This window comes from Pseudopodoces humilis, chromosome 3, assembly GCF_049639895.1.
Source record: "Pseudopodoces humilis isolate 2021_Gansu_Grassland_sample_001 chromosome 3, ASM4963989v1, whole genome shotgun sequence".
Taxonomy (NCBI): domain Eukaryota; kingdom Metazoa; phylum Chordata; class Aves; order Passeriformes; family Paridae; genus Pseudopodoces; species Pseudopodoces humilis.
The window spans coordinates 85,592,199-85,618,204 of NC_142202.1; the positions used below are offsets into that span (position 1 = coordinate 85,592,199).

The 26,006-nt window shown below is 39.1% G+C and overlaps 1 protein-coding gene across 1 annotated transcript in view; it reads left to right on the forward strand.

Moving 5' to 3' along the window:
- Nucleotides 1-16,931: 16,931 nt before the first annotated feature.
- Nucleotides 16,932-26,006, forward strand: part of LMBRD1 (LMBR1 domain containing 1) — a 67,600-nt gene continuing 58,525 nt past the window's right edge. The window contains exons 1-3 of the mRNA XM_005518126.3: nt 16,932-17,019; nt 17,508-17,684; nt 25,857-25,917. Of these exons, the coding sequence (XP_005518183.1) occupies nt 16,954-17,019; nt 17,508-17,684; nt 25,857-25,917 (304 nt within the window). The 5' untranslated portion in view covers nt 16,932-16,953. The remainder of the gene's footprint in view (nt 17,020-17,507; nt 17,685-25,856; nt 25,918-26,006) is intronic.

The following is a 26,006-nucleotide window of genomic DNA, read 5'->3' on the forward strand; positions in this document are numbered from 1 at the left end:
TCAGTTAGCATGTGCAATTGGTTCTTCTAGACCTTTCTGGAAATGGGTTGGAGGGTTTCAGGGAACTTGGGTCGTTTTGATCCTTGAAGTCCATGCCAGCTTCTTCACCTCACTCCGGTGCCAGTGCTGTACTGAGTTGTACATATCTCCAGGAGCCAAAACAAGGACATTTTTCCCAGAAAAGTGCTGCCTCACCTCCATATGCCCTCCCCTCTTCTCCAACAACATCTTGTTCTTTCTCACAGTGTATTATTTCCAACAATCCTTGGTTGGCTCCACCCCTATCAGTGCATATTAGCTCTTCAGGGCTTCTACAAGGGGAAGACACTTTTCACAAAGAAACAGCTTTTTTTTTGTAACAAAATAGTGTTTGTCCAAATTTGTTTTTAGTATGAATAATCATAGCTTGACATGCTTCCGAACCTATTTGTGAAGAAGTAATTCTGGTTCACTTGTTAAAACTATAAGTCAGATTTGTTAAAAAATAAGAACTCACAAACTGTTCTAGGACTGGGTTGCTCAAAGATTCATCAGCAACATTGAGCTTGTCTCTCCTATTGCAATATTATTCCATTTCCCAGGACTTAGAATAGAGGTTACTTCTTTAAGGAGCTGTTAACAAGTTACAGATACTTCACTGGTCTTTAGGGAACTTTAAAATTCACTTCAACAGAGGATTTGATGCCTGGAGAATAAAATTAGAAAAAAAATAGGCTAAAACAGAATACACTAAGCCTGTTGGCAGAAGTGAAAAAGAAACAAAAACCTAAATCAAGCAAAAAAACCCCAGAAACTCCAACCACAGAAGGCCTGTAAGAAGAAGAAATAACCAAAAACAAGAGCTTTCATGAGGCACACATTTGTTCTTACACAGGGTTTATCATTCCCACAGAATTATTTCTTGCAATCAGAACCTGGGTTTGACTGCCAAATTAGACTAGCCTACTTCCAAATGACAAATCTGGCAAACATCCTACAGAGTCCTCCCTAGTACTGAGCTTTGCTGCATAAATCAGTGGGAGTATGAGTGTATCCCTTGGCTGTCTGTGGTACATCACAGCAAACCTCTGAGGAAGTGCTACCAGAGAAAAAAAGCTGTCTACAGAGAAAGAAGCTGTCTACATCTAAGCACACTTCTGCAATTACAGCAAGACAAAGCATTATACACATTCACTTGATTTTCTGTGTTCCTGTGGTGTGAAGACCACAGAGTTAATAAACCAAAAGTAGTTTAATCACAAGTTTAAATCCAGCTTTAGGCATTATCAGTTAGTTCAGGCCAAGGGAATTGTGGAAACGAGTTATGCTCCTGTCTACAGGTGTAAGCAAACAGCAAGTAGGGTGAAACCTGAATGCAAGTCATGTGAGGCACCTGAGATGTCTAAACTAATTCCCCTTGGAAAATACAGATTTGGGGTTAACTGTTCTTTGTAAGTGTCTCTCTTGATTTTAGTGGCAGTGTTCTTAACTTCAGCCTTAGTTTCTGAACTGCTTCTGGGCATGGATAAATGTTTTAAAGAATTTGTGGGCTTTCAACCGGTTTCAATAAACTTTATGACCACTTTTAGATATCTTTAGATAAAATAGTCTTATGTATTTAGAAATATTTATATTCTTTTCATGGCTAAAAGTTAACTATAAAAATGACCTACACTACTACAACACATTTTTATAATTATGTAAATTGTTCACAAAGTAAATTGGACTGATAATAATAAACTGAGTCAAATTCTATATACAGAGGACTTAAATGAATATTCCAGAAGCATTGCCTGCAGCAGACATGATTAAATAAGAATTTTCAGTTACATCTACATAAAGGCCTTCCATTTATATTCAGAGCAGGTCTCCTCAAGAGTTTCATTAACACAAACTTACCTTGGCCAATAGCAAAGGTGTGCATATCTTTTTAAAATATAATCTAACTTTATCTAAGAGATGGTAAAATTTTAAGTAATATTTTCAGTGGAAGAATTACAATCCTATGATTTTATCAAAGTATTAAACAAATTTGTAAAAGAACGTTCTCCACTTGCATTTAAGATGGTCCCAGGAATTATGGAAGATAGTCGTAACAGCCCAGATCTCCACCTTAGCGTAATTTTTCATGTCAGAAATTAACTCAGAAATCTTAAATGCTTCTCAGTCTATGCCATTGCCATCACTTTGAGTTCAAAAACTGTCCCATCAAACTCCCCAATCCTGTGCCTTGCCTGCATGATGACAGCTCTCTCTAGACAGGAGAGACAAGGCAAGGAAAACCATGCAAGGAAAAGGGGCAGGAGGCAGGATGTCATTTAGCACATGGGAGGCTATCACTGCTCACCTATGTAAACTAGGATAACTAAAATATAAAACATAGAATAATTTAATTATTTCCTACTCTATCTTTTGAATTATTTACAGTATGAGAGTCAGAAGCTGAGGCCATAAGACAAAAACTAAGAAACAGAAGTGAAAATTAAGATACTAGGGTATCCTTTGACATAGGGTAGCCAAATGGGCTTGTCTAGATTAGGGCTAGATTCCTTTTTATCTCTTTGTTAATGAAACACAAGCAAATCTTGATACAATCAGATTCATTCAACCTCTTTAGTAGAGAATACTATGCAAGGCAGCTGCATAATCTTTTTTAATATCTTAGCAATTTTAAAGTCCTGTAAGTTTCTTCTGTTTATCAGTAAATGGTGGCAAGAGTGAAGCATCATTATATTGTTCATTCCAGATGTGTAAGTGGGCATAGAAAAAAACCCGCTATAAATCAGATTCAATTAAGGATTGGATCTCACTTTTCTGTTGTAGCCAAGGGGTGTGCTTTTGATGCCTTAAGAAATATTTAATCCATAATGAAGCCATAATTATGGGGAGCCATAATTTCCCCATCTTCCCCCATATTTCAGCTTCTTTTCTCTGAAATTAAAATATGTATTAAAATGTCTTCATAACTTTGACAGTTGAGAAGTTCATTTGACAATGATTTACAGAAAACCTATCAGCATTAAGAACAAGAACACCACAAGTCAGGAAAAATTAAAATAGAATATCCTTTACTATTAAAATAGCACAATGAGAACCCCCCCTGAAAATAGCTTCAACTTAATTTCTGCCTAAATAACACTGAAAAAATGTCAATATGGTTAATTTAAAAACTGAAACATTTTTAAACGTATTAAAAAAATCCTTATCTAGAAACAAATTTTTGTCATTCCTTTTCTTACTGTTTTTCCTGAAATAAACTTTCTCCCACAGGACTGATCCCAGTTCCATTAATGACCTTTCCTTCTGCTGTGAGATTTGCTTATTTATGACATGGTTGTTGTCTCCTGTGCTGCTTGCAGGATGCTGCTGCTATATAGCTCCACTCCAGGATCTCAGTGGAAAGAATGAACAAAAGAGAACTAAAAATTCAGTGGAAGTAAAGCACCTTTGTTTTTCTGGTAAACATGGGAATTTGGTAAGTTTTTAAATTTAGAATGAAATTTTGAATTCACTAAGTGTATGCAGTGTACGCTTTGGCATAAACTTCATTTGGGCCAGAATGTCATACCTGCTTTATGTGACCTCCCCTTAGCAGCTATTGCTGTGAGTCAGGACTCAGTGGAGCCAGGATTTCACTCTAAACAGCAAGTATGACCAATGCTTCCTGTCATCCTCAGAGAGAGCACAATTAAGAAATAAATATACCAGAGAGAGACTGCTTGCTTGGATTATGATATGCCTTTATCTGTTAAATAGCCTTATGGTATCAGAAGTCTTATTACTACATACAAACTTAGGCCCTTCTCAACTCTTTCTCAATAACAAAGATGGATTGAAGGAGCTTTTGCTTTATTTCATCTGTTTTTTGCTACAAAGTGGTTTTGTGGTAGGTGGGTTTTTTTTTGGTTGGTTTGAATCTTTTTCTGGGACCATTCCTGCTCATTGCCATCAATTAGCAAGCAGAATGCTTGGACAGTGGAAGCTGCACAATGGCAGAGTTACATGATCAATACCATATAAAGCAGTAGCGCAGCTACACTACTGCTACTTAGCATTTCTTTCTGTTAAATCCCAACTTTTTTTAAGCCATCCCAGTATTTTGAAGCTACTGTTACCTCCCTTAAAATGTTTCAACTTTCCAAAATGCTGTATGAAGCTCAGTAAGGTTAGCTATTTGCTCCCACAAATACAACCTTGTATTTGATTTCACTGTATCACCTTTCTCCTGGACAGTCTTAATCACCCTACAAAAATGGACATACCATTATTTCCTACTCAGTCATTTTCATATCAACAGCAAGCTGTTCACAATGTTTTCTAGACAAGGAAAGCAAAGCCTTGCACTCAACTTAATGATGTTTATCTAGCAGTAATGTGATAGTTTTGCAGCAAGCCAGCTGAGCAATTTCCAAATTTTAAGGGAATGTTCTAAGTACATGTGAGAACATTATTTTTCTGACAACTGGAAAACTGTAATGGGAAAAGTAGGATTGAAACAAATTTTGAAGTTGCTTAGCAATCTGTCTCATCTAACTTGTAACTGCTTATTTTTCAAAAACATTTGATTTATCACTACTATCAAGTAGGATAGTATGCTACTATCATTCAGAGCTGCTTTCTCTCATACAAAAATGTGCACTGAGACCTTGCTTGCAGACCTGCTTTACTTATAAAAACAGTCCAATTTTAGTGGTAGGCATATGAATAGTCTCCAGTAGAGATATATCTAGAGAACCCTGTTGTGAAGGAGAAAATTGCTAATAACAACAAAAATTAATGCTTTAAATTAATTTAGAAATCTATCCTTTAGATGTCAGGTGTGTTTAAAGAAAGCGCTTGTATTTTCAACACATTGATGTAGTGTATTATTTGTTTGAATGATGCCAAAAATCAACACAACTAAAACCCAAATAGAATAAAACCTGATAACATCTGCAATGGCTAGGACTTCAAAGGTGATCAATATGAGCAAAGATGATGGTGAATGTCATAACAGTCATAATACAAATACTTACACATTGGAAAATGTTTTAAATCAACTTGTAGAATGCTAGAAAATATTACACTCTGAGTATGCTACTTAAAAGAGCACAAAAATACAAATGAACTAATTTACAAAAGACCAACAAGTACAAGTTATGTTGTAGAAAACAGGGTAAAACATACATGCTTGCTAGATGACATTTCCATTACAACATTATAGGTAACATTATAGAGTCCGCACATTGGAGACCATGTGCAAATGTGGACAAGTGGAACTGATACCTTATCTAACAACAAACTGAAAATAAACTGATTACACCAGGTAAGGCAGGGGAAAATTTAAGCAATGTCTACAACAGAATGACTTTACCAGTGTAAGAGTGCTGGTGTGATGTGCTACAGAAATAGTAATCAGCAGCAGGTAGTGAAGCAAGTCAGGGCTTGAAGGCCTCCAAGGAGAGAGATCTCTGCAGACATCCTGCTTGACTGTCCTCATGGTGGAAAGATTTCTCTTCATATCCAGTTGGAACCTCTCTCGTTTCTGATTGTGCTCAGCTGCCACCCTCCCATTGTGTACTTGCGAATCACTGAGCTTCATTTTTCTCAATGACCTTGCCCTGTGTGTAGGTTGCTATTAGGTATCCTGAAGACTTTTCTGTCATAATCAAAGACCATTCCCATGCCAAAAAATACTCTCCTGTAATAGGAAGTATGCTGTGACAAGCAGAAAGCAAACAGTGTCTTCTTTGCAGACTGTACTTGCTCTACATCTTTTATGCAGCCAACATTGAAAAACCAGGAAAATGTTAGCCATAAAATGATGGCCAAAAAATTTGACTACCAACACATCTGGGTACGTATTTTCAACTCTTCTTCATACGAGATTCCCACCAGGGTTTTCCTTCTTGGAGTGACTAAAAAGTGCTTTGTGGGATATTTTGATGTTTGCTTCTACAGAAAGTAAGGCCTGTGCACCTGGTTCTTTTGGGCTGTTCTTTCCTCCGGTTAAAACTTTGGAGACATTGTAGCAAACAGTTACCTTAAATAGAGCAAAATTTCTGATGGACTTGTTTAATTTGCTGACTATAAGAAAGCAAATAATAACCCAGTGAAAAAACAAAAGTGGCAGGGTTTCTAAAATCAAAGCAAATATACGCACAAAATAAATACAAGCACATAATCATTTAAGTGAATACCTGCCATGCATCATTTTACAAAACAATATCTACATTTCTACTATTTTGCACAGAAAACTACTGTCTGTATCACTTTTATTTTGTGCGAAAAAAATTGGGGACAGAATCTGGCAAATTAACTGAGCACTTTCACGACAAAGCAAAATAGTTGCTGGAATAAGGGAGGGAGAACAGTCACTGGGATCTGTTAATACATAGAAATACAGGACTGTACAAACTCCTATTAGTGTGTCTGTCATGTAACAAATAAGAGACCAACAGAGACTGGAAGATGAAGGTGAAAAGATCAACAGGACCATGTTTATTATGATTTTCTATCTGTTCTTGAATTACCAAGTTCATCAGGGTTCAGAAAGGAAATGCTGTGGTTGCAAATATTGGAAAGAATATTTTAGGTAATTTAGTAATACATTAATAGAAAATAATTCTGCCTTGAATATATGGTGAAGAAATAGCAGAGTTCAGGTAAGCTCTAGCTGTGCATATCTAGAGAAATGGAAATTTTTGCGATGGCACGGAATCATATGCTTCAATGCTTTGGAAAGCAATGGTGCCATTAATAGTGACTGAGCTTGACAAAAAAAGTAAGATTTGTTTTGAAAAATTTGATTTAAAACTGATACATACTTAACTTAAAAAAGATAAATCATTTATATATTACACACCATCTCCCGAAGTTCTTGCTATGCTAAAACTTCTGCGGAAAAGCAAAATTTCTCCAAGTAAAGCTTAGGAGATTTGCTCTCCTGAGATCTCTGGAAAACCTCCTGCACGGAAACGACTCTGGAGAGCTGCGCCGCGGGAGCCCTCTGGTGGCCAAGAGCGGAAAATGCCCCGGATAGCCCGGCTTCTGTCACTTAAACGGGATTCCTACGCCTAAATTGCTGCCGTTGGCTATTATAAGTTGACTAAAAACTATTTATTTGAGTCACCGATTAAAAAATGGTGAGTTTCGATATCACTATTCCTCTATTAATACCATCTGTTTCCCTTACCTCCTTCAATGATTATTCAGCTGCAACCCAAAGAGGAAAGCAGTTCACCTGCAGGAAGTAATGAAACAGGAAGAGTACCTTAAACTGAATCCTTGTCAGGTATTACTGTGACATGGATCCACCCCTGCTGTTTGCTTTACTGGGTACAGGGAACAGTAAGTCTTAGTGGTAGCTTGAAGCCCTAGCATTCCTTTGGGTCTTGTAGAACATTATACAAGCCAGAACTTTCAATACTGAATCAAGACTCTGAGATTGCTCCTCACTATGTACATACACATGCCTGGCTCTGCACAGTTGGTTTAGAATCATAGAATGGTTTGGGTGTGAAGGGACCTTAAAGGTCATCTAGCTCCCGTCATCCTGCCATGGACAAGGACACCTTGCACTAGACCAGGTTGCTCAAAGTTCCATCCAACCTGGTCTTGGACACTGCCAGCACTGTGGCATCCACATCTTCTCTAGGAAACCTGTTCTAGCACCAGAATCAGTTCATTTGACTTCATGTGTTTAAAGCTTTTGTCTCAGGTTACAGGCATATACAGAGCAGTGTTTGCATCCGTGTTCACTGAAAACTAACTGATAAATGATCCACGTCATTACAGAGCATTCATTTTAGATAGGACAGAAGTGGCAGAAAGTAGAATAATTTGCTCTTCTGTGAAGTCAAAACTACAGAGGTAACTACTGCTGTGCCACTTCTGATCAAAAAGATCTTAATGATAATACTTCACAATCAGCAGCCGTAATCCCATGCTATTCTTCCTCTCTAGGATATTGCTTTGTACTACTGCCCTACTATCCAATTTCTGGTGTAATTGCTGAGAATAATGTTTTCCTTTGCATTCTCTAAAATCTTATCTTCAGTCTAAATACAGTTGCTGTGCCAACGGCATAAATCACTGACGTGTTCAGGTTGGAAGTGATTCTTTGGCATCTTTCTTGTCCAACCTCATGCTCAAAACAGGGTCACAATGAATCCAGACCAACTTGCTCAAGGTTTTATCAGTCAAATTTTGTAAACCTTCAAGAATAGATGTCGCAAATCCTATCTGGGCTATTTTCTCCACTGGTTAATTATCCTTACACCTTTTTTCCCCCATATATTCAGTCCTCCTATTTTAATGTATGCCTACTGTCACTTCTCCGGCTGTGCCCTACTGACTCCATTGTTTGGCCAGCCTCCCTGCCAGCCTGCTGTTGGGATCCACAGCCATCTCTTCTGTGGGCTGAACAAGCCCAGCTCCCTCAGATCTCCACACAAAACAAGTACTACACAGTCCAACACCCTGGTGACCCTCCTCTGGACCCACTCCAGTTTATGTCTGTTTCTTGAACTGAGAAAATTAGATTCATCAACTCTCTCTTGGAAGAGAGAATGGAAGCATAAAGCCTACTTTTTCCCCTGTTCTGAAATAACAGGCAACTTCTTGTGCTCCTGGATATGGGCTTAAGTCCTATTTTGAGAGATGAGGCTTACCTGTTTGTACTGTTCATTAAAATATAAAAATAACCTCTTCTATGCTTCTAGACAGCCCTTGATGCCCAGGATTCTTTATGCAGTCCATATGCTGGCTTTAAATAATGTAGATGGCTTTGAATCAGTCTTCTGAGCCAGAAGAAATTCACCTTTATCATGAAGATTACCCTCTAACACCATCAAATTGACAAACCCCAGCCTTTGTTGATGTCCTAGAACAGGCATACTGAGCTGAACTATCTGAAACATAGTAAGAGAGATGACTGAAAAACTGTACAGCTTCCTATATTGACCTTTTAATGTCAAAACAAACCTTTAGGAAAACAGGGAAAGCTTAACAATCTTCCCTTGCAAATCCTGTCCATTCTGGCACTCCCCTGCTTAGGGGCCTTCTGAGCTGGAGGCTGCTTCTCTGCACTAGTGCTTAATACTGCTTGACAGACCTCTCATCCATGAATTTCTCTATTAATTTTTAACCTATGCATACTTGGTATTCAAATCATCCTATGTTAAGAGTAACTTTTTGTTTAAATTTTACAAAGTACTCTCTTTCTAAGTCTGCTGCTTGTTGATTTATTTTGTGCCCATTTTCTTTTGATATGAGCATAACTAATTATTCTCTATTCTCTGTTCCTTGTGGGTCAGAACCTTTAAAATTCTATCACTTCTTCCTGAGAGCATCTTTTCCAAGATGGTGATTCCAAATTACATACTTTTTTCTGTGCACAAGAAGGTACTCCTCACTTTGCTCACACCCTAAACTATGAAAAATTCTGTGTAACTTTTTGACACAGACATCAAAGCAGCTCACTGCCCATGGAGCATAATGATGATTACACTATGCCCTTCCCAGTAGTATCAATACTTAGCTAAATTTAGTGGCAGCTTTTCCATTAAATTCAAAGGGTCAGAATTTAATCTATTGTTTTGCTTACTTTCCATCTTGTTTCTTCGGTGCATCCTGGGAAGATCTCCAGACATTTTCCTTCCATGTTTATGCCTTGGCTGCAGTTTTCCCATGTTCTAAAGACTAGCAGTATCTTTGCCGAAAGTTTCATGGGAAAACAACAGTCACACTCCTTTTTGTGGTGGGAATGTTCACACACTTCTGTTGTGGAAGTGCATGTTACTTTTGTTCTTAACACTTCATGCAGAACTATAATTTGCATTCAGAAAAGCTTTTAGTTATTGATTTCAGAAAAAAAAAAAAAAGAAAAAATAAATTGAGAACCTTGAAGGCTCTAATTGTTTTTGCAACCCTTCTTAAAGAAAGTAACTTACACTCTCTATGTCCTGGAGAAATGAATCACATCTTCTGCCCTCAGACTCCTTTTTAAAAATTCTGGTTTTGTTCAAGTAAACAAACCAAGGAACCAAGAATAAAAAGGAAACTCCATAAACATTACCATGCAGTTTTTAATAATTCATGAAAAGAAAACCACTCAAAAGTCTTGCATAGATTAATTCTAAATTTCTGACTCAAGTTTTTATTTTTATTTGCATGTTGCAACCTCTAGGAGGACAACCTCTGTTCCAAAATAAATAAGAATTTTAAAAAAAACCCTTTACTCTTCTTCAATACCACCACAACAAGAAAAAACACACATCTTAGTGCACAGATTGGCTATTCCTCTCCACCTTGAGACAGCTCTGTGCTTTCATAAGGAATTTACTAGTTGCAAACTATGCCAGTTTTAATTTTTCTTTAGAAATTCATGTTTTAGGGACTTTGCCATTTTAAGTACTTCAATTATTATATATATTGATTATACAAAGTTATATCAATTATTTAAATAAATTATTTAATGGAATTTATTATAAAATTCTGGTTGAGAAGGACTAATTTTTTTTGCCTAAATAGACACAAAAAGTGAACTGATGGCACAGAAAGTCTATCTTTATCCTCCAAAAATGGTGATTCAGCCTTTGACATTGGCTAGCCGAAAAACAATATGCCAGTGCTGACGTGTATGCTGGGGAGAACACCAGTGTATGCTAAGCCACTTCATGTACTTTTTCCCTCAATTCCACTAAATATTGAGAAAAACTTATTCCCAACCCAAGGTGACCATCTGTTTTCCTCATCATGATATCATTGCTTCTTTTGAAAACTCTTTTTTTCCCTATTCTTACCCAAAATAAGAACCGAGCTGATTTAAACCAAGTTAAAGTCAAATGGAAATTTTCATAAGGTTCATAAAACCTTGTCCCTATTTTAATGTAAATGTTGAGTCACTGATACATCAGTATAAACTACTGATATTGAAAAAGGTTTAAAGAGAAAATGAGGTTTCTCTTAGTGGAAAAGAATGATAGACTGCACTAAATCCAAGCACTCTGAAAACAGGCATAACTGAGGATCTTGAACCTAGGTAACATTTTAGCTTAAGGAACCAATACAAGCAGCAAAGATGTGAAGGTGGCATCTACATTAAGCTAGTGATAAATGACATCCAAGTTTGTGGGTACAGCATAAAATCAAACTTGTAGTGTGAAAATTAACTATTAATGGTGTTTATGAAGAAATCCAAGCTGTGCTACTGGCTAAATAAGACTAAGTAAGCACTGAAGTACAGTACAGAAGGGAGATGCATGACACACCAATCGCAGAAATCTAGCTTGGTCTGCAGTAGTGGTAAATGAACTACAGCATCACATCAAACAAAAGTCATTTCAAGAAGTTACCGTCAATTTTATTCACAGAAGTTGAAGCACTTAAAATAAAGTTGTTATTATTCCCAATGGTTAATTGTGTGTATTTGGAGAGTACTAGGTCCAGAGTACTCCCTGCCATCGGGTTTACAGATTTTACTGTATTCAGCCACATAACACAAAGAATAATTACACCTTCAAGTATAAGACCATGACACATTTTGTCAAATATTGCTAAACCCATTTTCACTATCTTCTCTTCTAACATGAGAAAAAAGAATAAAAATAGAACAAGTTGAGTTAATAAGGGAATTTTAAAATATGGCATTGTCACTAGCCCACATGCTTTCAGCCCGCTTGAAACTTGGGGGATTACCAAGTGGTGACATGAGGAGCTCAGTCAAGTGAGAAGGAGCACCTGCTCCCTGTTGGTATGTACACTATCTAGCTCAAGTATGATTCTAATCCCTTGTCCTGGTCAAAATGAAGATGGTGTCTTGTTTCATACACTTTAATTTCTATAATACCAATCATCTTCTTTCTCTGTCCTTTTACCACATGAATACTTTAGTAAAAGTAAATTCCACAAGTTATGAAGTAGAATCTAAGACATTTTCTATAGTTTGGATTTATTTCCTATATATATAAGAATTACTATAACACTTCTTTTTAGCAAAGATTTTATTTCATAAACAATATAATTAAAGTTTATTTTAAAATTATGTATTTTCTTTATAACACAAAATTTTTGTAATCCCTTTTTTTTGGCATTGTGCAACCATCTTGTGTGGGAAAGAGAATGGTATTTAGGGAAGTCCACTGATATCTTTATTTTTTCACACTATGGCTGCTACCACCACAATGCCTATCAGATTCTGTTGAGGAATGCAATAAGAGCACTCTCTTCTTACTTATTCTATTTTCATTCACACATTATCACAATGACTTGCAAAAATCCTCCCTGTTTTTTTATGTACAGTAAAAATTTTTAAAGAGACAATTATTTAGCTTGCAGTTATCAACTCCTGCTACAAATGTGTCCAGAAAACCCTTACAGAAATCACTTTTTATACCCTTCTCACTCTTGATTCCATACATGATGCCCCACACAAGTACTTCACTACCACTCTTTAGTGCATTCACTGATCTTGCTGCACACGATGGCACCCTGATGATAAAAGCTTTTATTACAAGAGCAAAGAAGCATGAAAGAGCACAAGACAAATTTCTGTGTGTAGGCACAAAAAGGTGCACATCCACTACTGAAGTGTAGGAGGGAACAGCACAACAGGGACAACTACTGAGATCTTTCTATACGCCATGCTAGCTTAACCTGGCTGTTGGAAACACAGCACTGGTGTACAGCAATGCAACCAACACTAGCACTGCTGACCATGAGGATCGCAAGCACTCAAAGTTGCACCACACTATCTTTCAGCTTGTAGGTGATCAATAACTTTGGTATTAAGGATGCTACTTCACTGGCTGGCTCATACCACAACCATCTACCTTCTATCAAGCACTAAGTCTTTGCAGAAAAAAGTACATTTATTCTCACCTCCTATTTGTACAGAGTGGAAGTATTTCTTCTCTGCTGGTGAGCAGTTGCCTCATTTCTTATTTCTTGGCCCATGGTCTCACGTTGATTAGTCTTACTGACACACTGCCTTATGTAGTCTTGTTCTGTCCTTGCTCGTTTTCACCCCATGACATAACACTGCAATTGAGTAAAATGCAGGTATGCTTGGGACACTACATCCAGCCATCCTAGAAGCTGTCTACAGTGACTGAGAAACACAAACATGGCCCTCATATGCCAAGGAACATCTAACCAATGTATCCTCAAGGGTAGTGCTGTCAATAGATGTGTACTCAGAAATCTGATCACAAATTTATCCATGAGCACTCTCTTACATAAAGAGCTGTGTGAATACAGGCATGAAAAATGTTAGTCTTAAGTTCCTCAGGAATAGTAACAATGGGTGAAATGCCTCCTCACTAGAGTTAACACATCAACTGAATACCATTTTTAAGACATGTTTATAGGAGTTTTGTTGGCACAATGTGTAGACAAAGGTCATTACTTGAACATTTTAAAAAATTTTAGAAAAATACTAGGAAAAAAAAAGATTTTTTTGTGTACTTGACATTTGTAATGTTCCACCCAATGGTAAAAAAATGAATTAAATCAATCCTCTGAATTTTGTTTGTAGATAATTCTTCAGATAAAGATCTGATGATTTTACTAAAATAAGGGATAAAATTATTTGAATTTATAAACTCTGAACTTTAAGGAATAAGAAAAAACATTCCGAATGCTAGTGGTGACATGGTATTGAAAAAAACCAAACACATTCAGATACCATAATGGTAACATAAGAAAAACTTCCGTTTTGCCTGCACTGTACCTAAAAGCACTACTTCTTTTCTAACAGAAACTGAAGATCTTCCTGTATTAATTACAGTAATCATTTTACACACAGGGACATGACATTTTTTACTGAAACCTAGAAAACCTTGCCCACTTCCCAATTAAAACTAGGTTATCAACCATATTTACCAAAAAAAAATAGATCTGACAGAATGATGGCAATTTCTTTAATATTACCATTTACTGCAAAAATGTAAAGTAAAAGATTCAAAGATTGGATTTTTCTGTTAGAGGAAACTATAATTTTGGGCAGTTGACTTTTTTAAAATCTTTGTTAAACTATATGAACTCAGCTGTTTAGAATGAAAAAGATTTTTGATCATGCTGAAGTACACTTACAGCTTATTTACTACAGCAAGTTAAATATTCATGTTACCATTTGTGTCAAAAACAAAAAGAATTGTGGTAGCATAGAGCTATAGCATTTATTTTTTTAATTTTAACAGCAGCCTTAATTCTTAAACAGTTACAGGTCCCTGATGTTTGGTATATCAATATTTTATTCGTAAAGGTGTGGTGTACAAAACATAAAAACTTTATATACTCCAAAGGCAAATTACTTCCCTTACCTCTTGGGAATAGTTTATTTTTAATGTAGTTCTTCAAGGGTTTTAATTCTTCATGGGTTCTTAGGCAATTCTGAATTACAACATACATATTTAATAGTAATGACATCCAGGGCAATGTTTCCTGTGGTGGAGATAATACAAAAATATACAAAGGGAAAACCCTAAACCTCCAACAGATAAAAGGACATACACTATTTGTTTACTGACCTGTAACTAATTATAGTTATATAATATCTGCCACTTTTCTTATCAGACTACAAGCTCATCTGGATTGGCATGAACTATCCACTTAGCTCATGAGCTGCACAGACACTGTACAGGTGGCTACCTGCTTGCTGCCCCTGGCCTCACACCGAACAAAACACAGCACAAACACCTGCTGCTCCAGAATGAGCCTCCCAAACAATACCACTTCTCCACCAGCAGACCCTTCCTTGCAATGCTACAAGCTCACCTAAAAACTGAACCCACAGCCCACCATCCAGCCACCTTGTAAATATTCACTTCATTTTGCTTCCACCTGCACTGTTCTCACAGTAACTTAATATATGGCACAGGTATTTGCCCTGCAAGCAGCATTTACCTCCATGAGTCAACACAGCCCCTGCAGGTACCTACCTGCAAGGTTTACAAGCTCTTCAGAACCCTCCTCAGCTCCATTATTACTCATTTCATGAATGCTGCCCTGTGACAGTGCCTTCCACACTGCTCTGACAACAAATAGAAATACAGCATGTATCCACTGCTCTGAGGCAAAGCTTCTGATTCTCCTGTCCTTCCAAACACATAGTTGCCTTTATTGCAAAGCTGCAAGTCTATCTGAACTCCTGCTGCCCCAACCACCCCACACATAGCTTGTGAGTGCTGTCACAACACTGTCACAGCAAATTGAAGCCCAAAAAACTTATCAGCCACTTTGTCACAAAGCTATTCCACCACACACACCATCAAGTACACTTTCCTGAGAGAACTTGTCCACCTGAGCATACACTTCAGATGCCCTGGATATGGCTCACCATATAGCAACACCATACACTATCGTCCCATATAAATGCTCCCTCATACAAATTAAGTCTTAGCAGAGGCAAAGATCAGTCTGGGATGAGGCTCTCACAGCCCCTTCATCAACAGATGTCTCCAGGCTGGGAGCCCACAAGAAGTCCTTCCATTTACCTGGCCACACACATGGTTCACAAACACTGTTGATACCAGGAGCTTCCATCACCCCCACTGGCCTCAGCACCTGGAAGTTCATCCCTCCCAGGCTGAGCTCCCTCAGCCCATATGAGTCTTTTTTCACAAGGCTAGAAACAAAAGAGTCTGAATTTCAACTCCTACTTGGCACAAGTACTTTTGTTCTCATAGCAAACAGAAACACAGAAAACATATCTATTGTTTCAGGACATGAATGTGGCCATCCTTGCCTGCTTAGGTCTCTGAGCCCCTTGTACTAAGGCTGCAAGGCACATGAACTTTTCCACCCCTGAGCTGCCTGTGCACGCAGCAGACACCCGGCACAGCAGCCCAGGCTCTGGACAGGGCCCAGGCTATCCCCGGGCACTCCTGCAGGCAGACCCCTTTGCACCCAACCTTACGGTCTTAAACTGAGACAGAGGAGATTCAGATTGGATATTGAGAAAAATTTCACTGTTAGGGTGCTCAGGCACTAGAGTAGGTTGCCCATGGAGGTGGTGGAGTTCCCATGCCTGGAGGTGCAGCAAGAGTTGTCCGGATCTGGTGCTGGGTGATGATTTAGCGGTTTTGGGGTCACAGTGGCAAGCGCCGGGCGGATGATTGGACTGGACGATTTTAAAAGGTTTCTTCCAACCTTGATGATTCCATGACTGTATGCATGCAGCGCTTAGAGCAAAGTAGAGACTAAGACACGTGGCAGCACCTTGCAGATAAGGGTCTCCCACTCCCCGTGCCACCAAATCCACACTCTCAGGAACACGAGCTGCGCAAGGCACCTCCTAACCCGCCACCCGTCCCGGCCTGCGGCTGCCCTCACAGCGGGCACGGCGTCCCAAAGCGAGGCTTCCCATCAGACCGCGACCCTGCCCGAAGTTTGGCACTATCGCGGTTAAGCGGAGCCCGGGGCAGAGGCACCGCGGTGCGGGGCTCCCGCACACCTTCCTTGCGCATCCCTGCGGGAGCGGCCCCGAGCCGCCCACACCGCCCGCACACCCGCCCGGCGCCTCCGGGCGCTGCAGGCCACGCAGGGAGATGGTTTAAGGTACTTTTAGAGCAAGAAGGAATGACAAAAGGATTGAAAGTTCTTGATACCTCTTAGCGCACCTTCTGCCTTTCCTCAAACCCCCTTCCTCCCCTCCCGCTGTCCCTCAGCCAAGAGTCCCCGCGGACCGAGCGCTGCCCTGTCGCAGACTCTCGGCCCCGGGAGGAAAGGACAGGCGAACCCTTCTCGGGAGCAAGAGGTGAGGACAGCTCTCCATCACCTCGACTCCCCTTTCCTGCCCCGCGACGGCTGCGCTCTGCCACGGGACGGCCCGGGGGGCTCCCGAGACGGCAGCAGCTCTCCCGCCAGGAGCGCAGGCGGCAGTGGCGGGGCGGCCCCGTGACGTCACGGGCGTGGGGCGGTTGCCGCGGTGACGCGCGCCCGCCGCGCCTTAAGCGCCGCCTCGGCGGGGCGGCCGCGCTCCCGCTGACGGAAATGAAGATGGCGGCGGCAGCGTCTGACCTGCTGACAGGATGGTGCCTCTTCGGCCTGGCGCTGCTGGTGAGAGGCGGCTCTCCCGCCCTGCGGCGGCTCTCTCATGCATCCCTTTCCCTTCCCTGGGCCGGCTGCTACTCCTTCTTCGGCTGCTCGCTGTTCCAGTACTAGCCATCCCTCCCGGTCTCCTCGCCCGTGCCCCTGAGCCTGCCCCGGCCGCGAGCGCTTCCCTGCGGCTCCCGCGGGTGCCTCGGCGCTGGTGCCGCAGGGCAGAGCAGAGCCCCGAGCTGCGAGCGGGGGCTGCCCTGCCCTCCTGCCCGGCGAGCCGCGCTGTTTGTGTTTTCGCGTGTTCTGTCTGTGAGCGCTGGTGTTGTTGCTTGAGCTGCTCTTGAGGAAAAGTGACTTTGGTGTGGTCAATATAATGCTGGTGCTGAGTGTTCAGGTAAAAGGTGTGTTAATGCTATGCCAGTCATCCATATAGGGTCTAACATCAATACCTGCTTGCTGACATTGTTATTATACAACTCACAAGTCTTTTTCCCTGTGAATTTCAGGCCATTCTAATTTTCTGCTGGGTTTATGTTCGCAAGTATCAAAGTCGGCGGGAAAGTGAAGTGATTTCTACCATAACAGCAATTTTTGCCTTGGCTGTTGCTCTTATCACATCAGCGCTCCTGCCAGTGGACATATTTTTGGTCTCATACATGAAAAACCAAAATGGTACATTTAAGGTATGGACTTTCAAAAATGTTAATTGCCTCTTCAAAGCAAGCACTTGTGTTGCAAAAGAATGCTCTCGGGTTGTCAAAGTGTTTGAAACCACTGCTAATACCTGTTTTAGTGCCTTGAGTTTTCTCAAAGCTGGGTACTTGTACTGTGCATAAAACACTCATGTCTGGTATTTGAACTGGATTTCAGTTTTGACTTTTATTCTTTCTCAGATTTTCTACTCATTTTCAAATGCTTGTTCCTTCTGTCATGCATGAGTAAATATAGTGTCCTGAAGATATAAATAAATTGCTTAAATGTTGCTTTTTAGAGTATTGTGATGGGACATTGTAGAATAAAATTTTACAATTTTGTTCAAAAATAGAATGTATTGCCCCTTTGTAATTTAGGATTATTTTAATTGTCTTTTTTTGTCAGAAAAAAAAAAGTTTGAAACATTTAAGGATTTATAAAGATTTACTGTGCTAATCTACCTATAATGTAAAGCCTGAATTAATAAGCATTTTGAAAGCTGTAGAAACCCTTGGTGGAGGGGAATGCAGTAGTATCTCTTCTTGGCTGATAAAGCCTTAACTGAACTACTGCATTTATAAACTGTAGGGGGTTGCTGTAAAAAATGACTTCCTCATGAGATGACTGCTTGCTGTCATATGTTCTAAGCATTTCTGTAAGAGAGCTTCCAAATGCTTCAAATACTACTTTAATTTTCAAGAAGAGTTCTTGGAGGTATTGACCCTGTGTCTTTGTGAGGACATTGAGAGTAATAAGAGGTCAAACTGGAGCGTGTAGCTAACTTGAATAGCAACTTACTTGAGTTTAGAGCCTAACTGTAGTTAAAGTTATAATCCTGAAAAAAATGATAGAGTGGGAGAAAACTAAATGCCTGCACACCAGACTGTATTCCCTTCCAGCTCTACTTCCAAAGGAAGATATAGGTCTTGCCAGGTCTGTGTAATGCTTCAAAACTAACTTGCAGCTAATACGGTGATTTTTGGCACTTGAGAATAAGCCTTTAGTATAGCTATGGTGTGTTTTTTTTTCTATCTTTATTGCTCAGGGTTAATACAGAATAAATTAAGCTGTTACTCAATGTTATTTTGAAAAGTTTGTGTTTTCAGACCTTGCTTGTTTAGAATTAAAGTGAATACAGAAGATGGAAGAGGTCTTTCATATGTCAGAGCTCTAGCAATTTGGTGAAAATGATATTCTTAAATACACTGAGCCTGACTAGAGAAAAAACCATGATGCAACTAGGTCCAGCTGAAAACTGCACATCTACTGGGGACTAAGCGGAATTTGCTATTGCAAAGGACACATTTTTGCTTATGTGTACCTTGCCTGATTAGAAACAAACCTGTGAAAACAGGTCATCAAAGGTGGTCTCATGCAGTCACTACAAATTTTTAATTAAGGAAATACAATTACTAGAAGGATAACTACTTATAATACTGTTTTTCATGGGCTGGAATTCCTTGTTAAGGGACACATGTTGTGATATGGTGAGGTGGGTAGACTCTATTTAAAAATTGTACCGAGAGCAAGCTTTCATGCTTGTTCTAAAGACTTGTTTTTAAAGCACCTTTTTGCCTCTGTTTCTGAGGCTTCTTTGTCCTGTTTAGTTCCTAATGTTTGTAGATACTTCTCATGGCTTTGTGAAATACAATTGCTCCATACTGCCTTGAAGAAGCATTCTTCTGTCTTCTAAGTCTCAGCTGAATTGAGTTTCTAGCTTTGTGGAAATAAATAACAGGAGATCTATTAGCACTAATGCATTTGATCCAAACACAGGTGTTGGAATTATGGTATAGAAATACTAATGTGACCTTCTAAGCTGAGTGAATCTGAAATCGGTCAGAATCTACAAACCAGTTTTACTGAGTTGGTATTTTCAGTTTAGGGGTAATGTTGAGATAGGAGGCTGATGACATCTTAAAATGAGGCACATGGTTGGGAGTAGTGATCCTGATGGTCCTTTCAAGCTCAGCATTTTCTATAGTTGCGTGGTCTTCATGAATTGTTCAAGCTTTTAAACTGACCTCGGTAACACGTACATCTTTCCTGCTATTGCTTTGCAAGTAGGATAGACTGAATTGTGTTTAGACTATTTCCTGAAGATTACTGGCCTTTCTCTCGACCGTGCTTTCAAAACCAACACTTCCAAGACCCTGTAATTGATGCTGGGGTCCGAAGGACTATGGCTCTGGCAAGAAACCTCCATTGCTTTGGATAGAGTGAGTTAAGTCTTTAATCTCCTCAGTGACTTTTTGAGGGAGATCCAGGTAGCAGATATGGATAGTATTCTCTGTAGGTAAATTAGTAGTTCATCAAGAAACCTTCCAACTGGAAGATTTCAAAGCTGATGCCAAAAGAGTAATGGCAATTACCCAGATGCTAAGTAAGAAATTTTTCTTCTGTATGTACACTCTTCCTCTACCTCCCAGCTGTAATTCCTGGTATCATTGTTGAGTGATGAGAAACAAGGGTGCTCAACTTGAAAGAGGTACTATATGTGGACTTTCAGTTAATTTTTAATGTATCTGACCCTACTGTCAACTTGTAGATACAGCTGAGGGTTTTCAAGGGGAATAAGCTTGTCGAAAACTTAGGGATAATCACGTTATACTAACAGCAGAGGTTAAATTGAAGGCTTTGATGGTTTAAAGTTCTCATTGTGAATTGTGTGTATGTTCTGTGACGAGGGAAGAGGTGGTATGTTCTGGCTACAAGGATTGGCTGAACTGTAATACCCAAGCAGAGTATTTTTTTTCTGGAGGCTGTGAATACTATGCTGCTTTCTGGAGGAATTCACTTTGAAGTGTCATATAGCCCTTTTCCTCCATCATGTGTTCTGAAGTGCCTTCCTTGACAAGGGCTGTATGCTATGCCTTCTTCAGCCTTTGGTAACTTGACGTTTTGTTCATTTCAACAGGACTGTAAAGATACTGTTTATACATCTCTCAATTACTACAAATTATTGTTTATGGTAAAAAAGTGGCTTGTAGCATTTAGCATATAATGGTGTATCTCACCATATTTTGAGACTTATCAAGTATTATCCTAAAGTTTTTATACTGAGTAAATTGGGCAGGTAGGGTATTGGCAAGTTTTTCACAGTAGTTACACTGTAGAATTCATTGTGACACCTTTTCCGGAAGGTGGGATTACTTGGATTCATAGTACTGTCAAGTAGGAGAAGAGGCTTTTGGTTTAACACTAATAAAGACTTGAGTATCACCTGTAAGTGAAGTCCTGATAATGTTCAACATCACCACTTCAGCTCAAAGGTTTTGTCTGTGAGCACTGTCAGTGCTTTAGTTTGTTTCAAAGGACTTCAGATACCTCCAGCTGCATCTGATCTGTTTGATCTGAAAACTTGTTGGACTTACAAGAACATAGGAAAAAAAAACCTCACCATAGCTTAAAAACATAATATTGCTGCAGGAACCCAAGACCTCTTGGTCTGACCTACAAGTCTCATAAATATTTAGAGTATAGCTGATTTTGTCTTTCAGCAGGAAGACTGCTTGAAACAGTTTTGCAGACCATTTAAGATTTTTTTGCATCTTACCAGGGTGAGAGGAGAGTAACTCATTATGTAGATGCTCAGAATACAAAACCCATAGAAATGTCCAGGGTTTTTATTTTTAGATAGATAGGTGTTAACTGAGATGTTATTATTGACTAAGACCATGCCTCCTTCCCAAGAATTACTACTTATGAAGCATAGTCCTTGGCCAAAACGTTGATGCTAGGCAGGTGGGGCTGAGATGTGTGATTCTGGATGCTACTTTGTATCTGGCAGTCAAAATCCTGGCATTGTCCCATTTTGAAGGTAACAGGCTGGAAGATCTGAGATCTATATATAAAATTTCTCCATATCTAACCATGCTAAACTCGCTTTCCAGTCTTTCATCCTGCTTCTTCCTTTTGTTGCCTAAGCTTTGGGAGAGGCTGATCAGAAGAATGAGTGCTTCATCTACAATTGACGAAGCATCACTGTTACTGAAACCTGTAATGTTGCATAACTTTAAGCTCTGTTAAGGGGCATTTGCAGGGAATGCACTCATGAAAGTCTTGTAGGGTCCAGCAGTGACAGTAGAAATGTAAAATTTAGTGGGGACAAAATAATGAGATGCATGGCTGTTCCCTTACCATAATGGGCGGAAAGTCAGATTAACTTGCAGTGATTTTTTTGGGGGAAGTTATCTGTACAGTTTGAATAGTACTGTTCTGTGGAAATATGTTGACATGAGTCACTAACTGGACAGAGTTGCTGGGAGAAGAAAGACTACTCAACGATTAATGCAGTAGCAAGTGTTCTTCATAACTAATTTTCCATGAATATAAATTATAAAATTAATCTTCTAAGGAAACTTTGCTTTGGATTTAGCATTTAGGTAAATTTAAAGTGTCTTAAGCTGCTTTTTTATGTTTACTTACATAGCAACATTTTACTAGCATATGTACTTTTTACATTTGTCTTTAACATGACTTATGTTACAAAATACTTAAGCATAATTGTCACTCTATTGGGAACGACGAGAAGAATGACACAGACTCTCTTGGGAGTCGAACAGGAGAATTTCTCCCGGTTTATTACCTCAGATATTTTTTATAGACCGATACGTGAAAGTGCAGAAAAGTAAAACTCTTATTGGTTAGTAAACTAACACATCACCATCAATGGTCAGTGGGGTACACCACCCCTTGATCTTCTCTTGCAAGAAAACAAGGAACAGACAAACAGCACCTGCAAGGCTGTTTTCTATCTCTGAGGATTGTTTTAATTCCTCCTTATGATTTCCCAGGCCACTTTCTCAGGCGAGACTGAGAAAGTTATGCGGCCTGCTATTCCACAGGCACTGTGCTGCCTGCTTCCTAGTTAGCATCCATACATAATAATTTAATATGGGTCATCATGCTCATTGCACAGTTCTTTGCAGTTTGTAGCTTCCCTTGTCTCACATTGCATTGGTACAGGTATTTTAAAGTTGATATAAGCTTGCTAAACTGCATGGAACAAAATGAAGTACAGCACAACAGTGTGAATTTCCTGAATTCTGCAGGTCCTAAGAGAATTTGTGGTCCCATTTTGACACTGTAAACTGTTTGTTGAAGGCAGTATGAATTTTGACCTCCCTAATCTATTGTGCTTCTAAGCCATTTGCTGTATATACTGTATGCTTGGGTTGTAATGGATAGAAAAGAAAAAAGACTAGATCTAGAGGCTGTCCAAATGAGGAAATGGATGTACTAGTTGAGTGAATTCCTACACCTAGCAGCTTAGTATGTCACCAGAGATGCTGAGACTGTCAGAGCTCTGATACTCATTAGGTAGCAGTGCTTGCTTTTGACGAGACAGTGCTTGCTTTTGACGAGACAGTGCTTGCTTTTGACAAGACAGTGCTTGCTTTTGACAAGACAGTGCTGCTGTCACTAGCCTTTGAAACAGCTCAGATGAACTGGTTACTGTATTTGCATTCATGGTGTGTGCATATGGATAATTTGCCAGTTAGAATTGAGCATTTTGCTTTTTAGTTTGTTTAAATGTGAGGTTTCGGCAGCTGACTGAAAGCTGACATAATAATTACGATATACCATTAAATTGCCTTGCATTACATATTCTTCTTGTGCAGAGTAATGCAAAGTTTGTATGCTGAGGCAGATGTAAGTAATGGTGAAATGCACACATTTGCAACTTAAGTTTGTTTAGTGTTGTATAGCAACTCACTATTTTAATATGGTGTAGTGTATGTTTCCTAGTATACTCTGGTCCTGTATGCAACCTAGTTTGAAAAACAAAAAGAAAAGCAATTAGAATGTTTAAAGTTCTGCCTCTATTGTGTTAAAAGTGCTTTCCTGTAGCTGAAGGAGAGGCAGTTCTTGGGTAGCTAAACCATGTTCTATTTCCATTACTGGCTACCTCTTCTGTACCGTGGCTGTGCCTCTTAAGTTTTGGATCTCGCTGTTACTTTTCTTGCTTGTTCTTTTTTCTGCATTTTAAATGTCTCCATTGCTCATAATTTTATTTTCCAATAGTTACTTGGAATCAAGCAATGTGAACAATCCAGTTCAATCTTGGTTTTCCCTTAGGCTTGATTAAAGCAAGCATTTTCTTAACATTCAATATGAGGCAATTTAAATGTTCTGTATGTGTTCTTAGCAAATTCTTTTGTGGTATATTTTAATACAAATGCCTAGAAATTTCTTATTTAAAATGCTGTTGGGTGTGAGTCTGGCAATCTTCAAAGACTGAGCTTATTGTATACCTGACTGGTACTTCAGGTTTTGCTTCTGCCCGTTTTGCTGAAATATTTTTTATCCTTTCTTTTTACTGATTAGATGTCAAAATGGATGTGTATTTTTCTACTCAAATTCCAGGTGGATGATAATCTAATTTAGTTCATACAGTGGAATTTAAAAACTTAATGTAAACTGACCTACTGGAAGTCTTAATATGGGAAGAAAAAGGAAGGTGGTGCTGATTTTCTGAGATAGAAAAAGTGTTCATGGTATGTCATCAAGCCCATATTCCAGAAGACATTATGCAATGCTGAGAGAACTGAAATCAGATGCCAACGTGTCTTTAAGTCCTATGGGAGCAGTGTTTAAGTGTGCTCATTTGCATTTTCATATCTCCCTGTTAGTGTGTGCATCTTTACAACTAAAAATGATTGATCTTACCAGTTTAAAGAAAGCCTGCATACAGAAATGAGAGTTTTGACAGTACTGGATATTTTTATTTTTTTTCCACCAATTCAGTTATGTTGGTGTGTTCTCTAACTTTTAAAGAATTCTTCTGGATAACTACTTTCCTGATCTTGACCACATATAGATTGGATCCCACAGAACTAAAACAATTCTGAAATATGTTTTAGCTGTACTGGCAATGTTGGACAATTGTATTCAATCCCTGAGTTTGTCTGCCAGCCATTCTGTCATAAAATATTTAACTTTCTTATACCAGTAATTCCTTTCTTGGAGGAGAGGGAGTGGGCACAAGAACTTGATTTCAGCCATCTGGCTGACTGCAGTTTCCAACATAGTTAAGAGTTGTGTTTTCACTTCCATTGCTTCCATTCTCTGGGCTACTCCCCAGGACTGAGTAGTGCTCTTGCTTTTGCTCTTGTTCAAGTAAGAGATATAAGTGCTCTTGGAAGTTGACTATAAAATTAGTTATTGCTAAGTTGAATATTCATTAATGCAAGTCTTGGTCAAACAAAAAAGTGACGTCTTGTACTTGTGAACAGGGAGATGATAGCTTAAACTGTTGTAATAACTAATAAAAATAAAAGTTAAGGAGTTATATATAACTGATCATAATAAAAAGTTATTTCTTATTCTTATGTCTAAGTATTGTTGCCTCTATATATGCAAATTTTAAACAAAAATGGTCTTCGATGGAAATATTGTGTACATTGTATACTTTGTCCAGCTGTGAAGCCCATGGCACAAGAAAGCTGTTAAAACAAGGCCACAAAAAAAGTTAGGGATCTGGAACACATCGCCTGTGAAGACAGTCTTAAAGAGTTGGGGCTGTTCAGTGTGGAGAAGAGAAGGTTCTGGGGAGATGTTGCAGCCTTTCAGTGTAGAGAGAGCTTATGAGAAAGATGTAGAAACAGTTCTGACCAGGGCCTGTAGACATAGAGGAAAACGTAACAGCTTTAAACTGAGAATGTAGATTTAGCCAAAAAGGAATTTATGATGAGGTTGATGGTTCTCTGGAACAGGGTTCCCAGAGGGGTTGTGGACGCTCATCACTGGAAGCATTACAAGATCAGCTTGAATGGGGCTTTGAGCAACCTGACCTTGTGAAAGATGTTCCTGCCTGTGGCAGGAGGGATGGACTAGGAGATCTTCAAAGGTCTCTTTCAACCCAGACCATTCTGTGATTATCTTCAGAGACTCTTATAGAGATACTGTGGGAATTAGCAGAGCATATGGGGAGCTGCCAAAACTACTTAATGTTCCTTTGGGTCTAAAACCTTCCTTTTGTGAAGCTGTCCTATGCTTATTCCTGTTTGCCCAGTGATTTTCACTGTTGCTAGCACTCTAGTATGGAATTCTTTAGAAGTAGCGTTTTTCTCTTTCCCTCTATTTGTGTCTTTTAATGCTTGATTCTCATGTAGTCTTTTTTATTACATTTGATAAATGCTTCTATTCTTTATTGCTAGGTCTGGGCTGATGCTAATGTTTCAAGGCAAATTGAAGACACTGTACTTTATGGATATTACAGTAAGTATTTTAGTTGGGTTTTTTTTCCCCAATAGGACCTTTAAGTGAAGTCATGAAGTTTTTTAGAGGTCATACTGGGTTATCCCTTT